Source organism: Panicum hallii, chromosome 8, assembly GCF_002211085.1.
Source record: "Panicum hallii strain FIL2 chromosome 8, PHallii_v3.1, whole genome shotgun sequence".
NCBI lineage: Eukaryota > Viridiplantae > Streptophyta > Magnoliopsida > Poales > Poaceae > Panicum > Panicum hallii.
In genome coordinates this window covers 14,981,531-14,989,431 of record NC_038049.1, presented here as the reverse complement: position 1 = coordinate 14,989,431, position 7,901 = coordinate 14,981,531, and the positions used below count along the sequence as shown (strand labels likewise).

At 39.4% G+C, this 7,901-nt stretch overlaps 1 protein-coding gene across 5 annotated transcripts; it reads left to right on the top strand.

Moving 5' to 3' along the window:
• Nucleotides 1-542: 542 nt before the first annotated feature.
• LOC112903386 (putative disease resistance protein RGA4) lies at nt 543-7,272 on the top strand. 5 transcript variants are annotated; one of them, XM_025972638.1, is made up of 4 exons: nt 543-889; nt 1,600-2,754; nt 3,551-6,052; nt 6,985-7,272. In XM_025972638.1, the coding sequence occupies exons 1-4, from the start codon at nt 602-604 to the stop codon at nt 6,997-6,999; spliced, it is 3,960 nt and encodes a 1,319-aa protein (XP_025828423.1). In that variant the 5' UTR covers nt 543-601; the 3' UTR covers nt 7,000-7,272. The 5 variants fall into 5 exon arrangements, with proteins under 5 accessions (XP_025828423.1, XP_025828427.1, XP_025828425.1 ...); XM_025972640.1 differs by having other exon boundaries at nt 750-889; nt 1,802-2,754; XM_025972639.1 differs by having other exon boundaries at nt 750-889; nt 1,607-2,754.
• Nucleotides 7,273-7,901: the final 629 nt, after the last annotated feature.

Sequence of the window (7,901 nt, the reverse complement as noted above, 5' to 3'; positions counted from 1 at the left end):
ACAACTCACAGCAGTTTGAACCAAACGACTTTCAGCTTTTTCACAATAGGCATCTCACAACAGCTTTTTCACAGCAGACATCTGATAGCAGCTTTTTCACAGCTCACAGCTGAACCAAACGCACCAGTCCGGTACACGCTACCCTCTGATGGCCTGATGTGTGCGGTGCACCTATTGTTTTTCTCTCTTTTACTCGCCCCGAGTTCTATTTTTGTCCAAAGTGCTTTTTTTAAAACTTTGCCCAAGTTTAATTTATTTTTATTAAATCCACCATAAACTATGTCTTGATAGTACATTTAGTTGTTAGCGGAGAAGTCAATATATGTTTCTATAAAATTGGCTGCATGCAAAAGTTATAAAACTTTGATTTAAAATAAAGTAAAATGCCAATAATCACACCAATTGTCCTAGCAAGCAACACAACCAAGGCAGGTGATGGATTGGTACCCCTACTATTATCTTGAGCAATGTGCAGTAGTGGTACTCCCTTTCCTTGATAAGTACCGGCACTCCCTTTGGAGCATCCAATACCTTGTCGCGACCGTTGTCTCACTTCCACTCTTGTTGAGTTTTGACCAACTCCACAGACGAAGCAGCAGCCATGCCGAAGCTGGAGGCCATGCTCGTCTCCTCCGTCCTGAGCGTGGTGAGCCAGCAGATCGGCGCCACCATCAGAGGCCATATCAGGCTGCAGTGGGACTTCAACAAGGACCTCATCAAGATGAAGATGGCGCTGGAGTCGGTCCAGGCCGTGCTCAAGGACGCCGAGAGGCAGTCGATCCAGGATGCGACGGTGCGGCTGTGGCTCAAGCGCCTCAAGGACGCCATGTATGCCATCTCCGACATGCTCGATGAGTTTGAGTCCGGCAACAAACCGGCTCGATGGAAGGTACGTTCTTGTGGAATTTTTGTTTTTATTTTTATGTTCTGGAGCTAAGGAGGGGTAGGTGTCAAATCAACAATATAAGCAATCTGCACCGAGCCACCAATGCTATGTTTGTTGTATGTGCTTTATCAATAAACTAATATAATTAAGCGTACTTTTTTGTTTGTGACCAGTCAAATTTGATTTCAATATGATGCAGAAGAAGTTAGAAACTTAGAATAGCTTACTTCACTGAGCAATGAAGCTCTGATAACTCATTCTTTCTTGATATTATTTACTTTCATAGTCTCCAAGACGTAACGTAGACTACCAAATGAGACAACTATAAGCCTACAATTTTTTGCTATATTGCCAATCCTTGATAGTTATACAATATCGGTTGTCTAATTTTAGAAAGTTGCCACAAATAATTATAAGTCTTCATATAAAAGAAAACTAAGGAATATTTGTTTAGCTGTAAGGTTTGTTACTTTTTTCAGTCACTAATGAATGAACCCATAAATTTGAGCAAAATATTAAGGCAAGAATTTCGGATTTTCTAATGAACAATTGCATTATTGGGCAAAACAAACTCTTGTGTGGGACCTAAAAGTTGAATATTGAAAAAATTTTGGATAAATTTAGAACCCTTCTGGTAGGTGTAGTATTTATTGGATTACTCTACCAGTTTCGCAGCGTGAAAATATCAGTTTTTCTAAACCAAATTCTTGTAGTTTGCAGCTATGATCCCTGGTATCGCAATTGGTCCCAGGTTTTCTATGGCTAATAAGATGAAGAAAATGAGAGAGGAATTGGAGAACATCACAAATCAACACCAGAATTTCAGATTCACAACAGACATCAGCTCCATTGTTCAGCCATTTCTTGATGAACGGGAAACAGATTCATACTTGAATGATCAAACACTCATTGTAGGGAGGACGGAAGAGAAAATAAGAATAACGGATTCCTTATATGAGAGCACGATGGAAGGCATCACAATCCTTCCTATCTATGGCATTGGAGGCATTGGCAAGACAACCTTAGCAAAACTGGTTTTCAATGATACCCTATTCAAAGATTATTCGCAGGTATGGATCTACGTGTCTCAGATATTTAATTTGAATAAAATTGGCAACTCTGTAATATCGCAATTATCAAAAGGGGAGAGTCATATAGCTGAAAAGCAAAGGATGCGCACCCGTCTTGCGGAGCTACTTTCTGCTGCCGGCAAGAAAATTTTGATTGTTTTAGATGACCTGTGGGAAGAAAACGAAATCCAATTGGAAGAACTGAAGGGTATGTTAACGGTTGGAGGAGAGGGTGGAAAGGTCATTGTCATAGTAACCACACGCGACGAAGCCATTGCCAAGAAAATTTGCACTGTTCATCCATACAAGTTACCACCTTTGGCGGATGAAAGGTGCTGGGATATAATCAAACAAAAATGTGCCTTTGAAGCTAGAGATGATAAAGATCATGTAGAGTCGATAGGAAGGGACATCGCAATGAAGTGCGGAGGTGTCGCTTTGGCGGCTCAAGCACTTGGATACATGTTGAAACCTTTGACTTTCGGTGAATGGGAGGCGGTGAAAAATAGTGATTTCTGGAATTTGCCTGCTTTTGAAGATGAACCTTCTCCACAGCGCAATGTGCTTGCATGCTTGCTATTGAGCTATAAGAGTATGCCATCACACTTGAAGTTATGCTTTGCATATTGTGCAATCTTCCCGAAAGGCCACAAGATAGTTAAAGATGATCTGATTCACCAATGGATTGCTCATGATTTCGTTGCACCATCTAGCATATTCTCTACTAGGCAACTTTGCGAGAGTTATGTCAAGCAGCTTTTGGGATTGTCCTTCCTTCAACATGCCAAGTCATTTTCAGTGAGTAATTGCATGCCTCTAAACAACTCATTGTTTCATCAATTGCACCACGATTATTATTATTTACGAATGGTCCTGAAATATAAGGTATTTTAGTTTGTCATAAGTTAAATTATTTTAAGTTTGACCAAGTTTATTGAAAAGAGTAATAATATTTCAAATGTCAAATGAGAATAATTAGATCCATTATGAAATATATTTTCATAATTTACTTATTTGATGTGTTAGATGTTAATATTCTTCTCTATAAATTTTGTCAAACTTAGACTGCTTTGACTTTGAACAAAGTAAAATGCCTTATATTTCAATACGAAAAGAGTAACAATTAAACCTTTTCCATGAAGCCTGCATAATAAACCAAGCTAATGTGTAAATTGACTTCGAACTATTTAACCTTCACTCAAAGTAATAGATGCAACCGTACTTGTTTTATTACTATACCACCTGTAATTCTTTTAGAGTTCCAGGGACAAAAAACAGATAGATAAATAACAGACTGCATGCAAGACAATAATCCATACTATATTAAATCTGTATTCGAAAGAAATAAATCTATTGTTAGTTAAGATATATTTGATTAAAAAAATTGAAGTGAACTAGCATATTATATTTTGATACTCTAAGAATCCCCTTCAACATCAGATAGGGATATGCATGAGCATAACTTTCCAAGAGAATTTCATCCTATGACTGTTCATTATTATGGTAAAAATGAGAAAATAACTTGGTTAGATATGTTGATGGATATGATGATTGAAGACTGGAGCCTAACGCAACCGAAATGGCTTTGTTGCAGACTAATGTAGTGCATGGCCGAGATGTTTCATTGTTCACTATGCATGACTTGGTGCATGACCTCGCGAGATTTGTCATGGCTGATGAACTTCATGACACTGGCAAAGTTCGAAGCATTTGGGGAAGCAATTGCCGCTATGCTGTGGTCACAGATTGTAGCAAGCCGCTAAATTCATCTGTGATTTCTCCTTCAACAATAAGGGCGCTGCATTTTCAAGGCTGCGGCAACGTTGTACTTCATGGTGTTGCATTTTCATTTGCCAAGTATCTACGCGTGTTGGATTTAAGTGCATGTTTCATACAGAAGTTGCCGGATTCCATCAGTGAACTAAGACAGCTGAGGTATCTTAATGCTCCAAGGGTTCAAAATCAAATGCTTCCCATGTCTATCACCAACCTTTCGAAATTAAAGTATCTAAACCTTCATGGATCGTCAATCACATCACTGCCTGGGCCGATTGGTGAAATGAAATGTCTGAAGTATCTTGATTTATCTTTCTGTCAGCATATAAATGAACTCCCATGTTCATTTGTGGGGCTAACACAGCTGGACCATCTAGATTTATCAAACTGTTCAGGTGTTAAAATCTTTCCTGAATTATTAGCATGGCTAACAGAGTTGGTGCATCTGGATTTAGCAGAGTGCAGTTATTTTCAAGGTACAGGGGAGATTCTGGGTGATCTTACAAAACTTCAATATCTGAATTTATCTCAAAGATTTTCGAGAGTAGAAAATTTGGTTGGATTGCAAGAAGGGATCAGCAATCTCACAGAACTCCGATACTTAGGTCTATCAGGGAGTATGGCCTCTATCTTCTGCAGCCCATTGACAGATGATCTGGAAGGCTTCATTGACAGTATCAGTACCCTTCCGAATCTAGAGCATCTGAACTTATCTCGGAATAGTATCATAACCTTCATACCTGAGTGTATTGCCAAGTTAAGGAAGCTGCATACACTGGACCTCTCCGATTGCGACAATCTAGGGAGGATTCCAGGTAGTATAGCTAGTATGGACAATCTCAAGATCCTCAATGTGAAGGGCTGTGATCAACTTAATGAGCCCAAAATCTTTCGACCCAACTCTTTTGCATTATTGCCACACTTTGTAGTCCACAGTGATGATGGTGGTTCCAGTAGTAATATTAGTCTGCTTCGGCAAGCATATCCTGATGAGCTGAAGATAACTAGACTTGAACTTGTCAAGTTCGCACAAGAGGCTCAGAGTATAAACCTGATGAAAAAACTAAGAATAGAAAAACTGAAACTTGACTGGACTACACACGCTCAGAGGTCTTTGGAGGACATACAAGTGTTGAGAGAGCTAGTACCACCAAGCACCTTGAAGGAGTTTGAGATACATGGTTATAATAGTAAACGCTTTCCATCCTGGTTTATGGCCATTGCAAATTACCTTCCAAATCTTGTCAAAATTGAGATGGAGGACTTGCCTAAGTGCATTATTTTGCCACCACTTGGTCAATTACAAAGCCTGGAAAAGCTAGCTATCAGAGGAATGGATGGCATCACAAAAATCGATGAAAGTTTCTCTGGTGGGAAAGCGAGAGCCTTTCCTCGACTGAAGGCATTTGAACTAAGATGTATGAAAAGCCTTGAAGAGTGGGATACAATGTACTCATATGGAGAAGGTGGAGTGAAGGAATTCATGTTCCCTAACCTTAAAGAGTTGACAATAAGTGAATGCCCCAGGTTAAGGTTGAAACCACATCCCCCAAGAGCTAAGAATTGGATTGTACGGAACAGTGATAATGTAATGTCTTCATGGGGTGAGAGAGGGCACACTGGTGCTTTTTTCTTTGCTCCAGGAACTAATCTGCATGTTGTATCCTGCGGCGTGCCTCTGCATCAATGGAGGTTGCTTCACCATCTCCTTGGACTGACTCATTTAAAAATTGAGCATTGCAGTGATCTGAGCAGCTCATCACAAATTGCCGAAGATCTCTTCACCCTCCAATCACTGCATCTGACCCACTACTTAGGAGACAATAATCAATCAAAACTTCCAGAATGGTTGGGTGATCTCACAAATCTACAGATGTTAGTAATCGATGGGTACCCCGAGCTAGTAGCACCGGTAGAGATCGTTGAGAAACTCACTTGCCTACAATCTCTGCGGTTGTTGCATTGTAAAAGCATGACAACACTACCTGAATGGTTGGGAGGACTCACCTCTCTCAAGCACCTGGAGATCACAGACTGCCCAGCACTGAATAATTTGCACAAGAGCATGCAAAAGCTCTCCACCCTCCATTCGCTAACAATAAAAAATTGTGATAGCTTGTTGTCACCTCTAGAATGGTTGGGTAGCCTTTTTGCTCTAGAAGAACTATATATCTTGGATTGCGAGGGCATCAAGTCTTTTCCAGAGAGTATAGAAAATCTGTCTAGGCTCAAAGAACTACAAATTTCTGGCTGCCCTGATTTGGAGCAGTGGTGCGAATCAGATAGGATCACATGGAAGCTCTCTCGCATAAAAGGAAAGGTATATGCATTGCCGTACTAACTGATGTGCTTCTCATATTTTGCAACCACTTTTCTGTGTTCGTGTTACAGAGAATTTATACTGTTCTGTGTCCCTTAAATGATTCTCATAACAAACCATCTAAAATTTATATGCATTTTATTTTGTTCATTTTTGGAAACTGTTACTCGCTAGTCGCTACTCATCAGGAATAGTAAAAAGATTGAGCTATATGGAAAAAACTCAAATATTTGTTTACCTTAGGTATATTTCTATATGCCTTAGTTTTATAAGTGTGAGCAATTTATATATAGTACAAAGGAAATTTCCATTAAAATTCTTATGTGAAGAAAATGGTAAGGCTAGATAAGTTTTTAGCTATTATGTTGCACTTTCTGACTCATGTATTCAGCATCTATTCCAATTTACAGATTAATAATTTCCTGAAAATATAAAGAAAAAAATACTAATCACAATTGATTAGAACATTTAAATACGTGAATATTGCGTGAGTGTATGTTAGAACTCTAAATAATTGAAGAGAAAACCTGAATTGGCGAAATGTGTCAAAAGGAGTAAAGGATTTGGTTATGTGTTCCAGCACCTGCATAACGCTCACTAGTTTGCTGCCACTGTTTTCACGTGATTTGTTTTTCATTGTCTTATTATTAAATACTTATAAATCCGAATTTTGTGTTACTTCATGTAAGAAATAATATGAAATCTAAATTGGCAATAATGCCAAAAAGAAGAAAGGATTTGGTTAATGTGGTCCAGGACCTGTGTAAAATTCGCAATCTTATCTTCATTTTTATTTGTTTCATTTGTCTCTTGGACCATTGTCTAATTTTTTTGATGTAAACAAGTTAAATGCACTGATAATTTCTCTCATAATCATGCGAACTAGAATCCTAGATAACGAATGTATCTCCTTTTCTTTCTTCATTTTGCAGCGTATCAGTGAATAATGGTAGCGAGCTCAACCAGTAACTGGGACCAAGGCCCATGGCCTTGAGGCTGCGAAATCCAGAAACTTAATCAACACAAAAGATCTTTACTGCGTCTGAAGGAGCTGCCAGAATATATGTGCATGCTCAATAGAAGCCCTCGGCTTGTAAGAGGTTTGTTGTGAATTATTGTAGTTTGTTCTGGTTAAACAGCTATATAGATATTTTATTCGAGACCTCTGGAATATAATTGTAGCCGATTGATATTTCGAGTATAAACGAATTGTTCTCCTATTCCTATCGGTTGATCTTTTGGATTGAATTGGTTGATGCATTTAACTAGAAGCATCACCCAAGAGGTTGGAGTTATTTTTTGAAGAGGTTGGAGTTATTGAGATATACGTGCGTGCAAAATGCAGTACCTTGTCGGTTGAACATTTCATGTCAGGTACACGGTGCCTGTGCAACTAGGAGAGACAAGCAGTGTTGGCCCAATTAATCCCAATTGGTCGGGGACCTGCAACTCGAACTTAGCAAGTTTTTCTCGGAGCTCCAGGCGGCACGAGGTAGCACGGAAGGAAGAAGCAGCTGTAACAGTCTTATCAAGGAAAAGATCATGAAAACTACAGTCCGAGTCGTAAAGCATGCACGGTTGGACGGTCCTGTGTTTCCCATTCCCCTGCTTCAGATCGACAGTGTTCTAGTTTCCCTGGTGCCTGGATAATGAAGCTGGTTGTCTTCCGAAGGGCCGGGCCTGCAATCATCTGATTTCTTGTGCTTCCTTATTAGCTAAGCTCATATATAGTCCCCGTGGAACTTTCTCGTCCATGTATGTCCTTGTGGAACATTCTCCTCGACGTTATCCTCATCCCTCGTAGTCCTCTCAGCTGTGCCCACGCTATAAGAAAATAGCGTAATTTCGT

What these genes read in the sequence shown, in the direction of transcription:
- LOC112903386 (XM_025972638.1), top strand. Translation starts at nt 602, where the DNA reads ATGCCGAAGCTGGAGGCCATGCTCGTCTCCTCCGTCCTGAGCGTGGTG. An exon ending in ACAAACCGGCTCGATGGAAG is followed by an intron (nt 890 to 1,599) that starts GTACGTTCTTGT and finishes AAATTCTTGTAG; the next exon opens with TTTGCAGCTATGATCCCTGG. An exon ending in AACATGCCAAGTCATTTTCA is followed by an intron (nt 2,755 to 3,550) that starts GTGAGTAATTGC and finishes GCTTTGTTGCAG; the next exon opens with ACTAATGTAGTGCATGGCCG.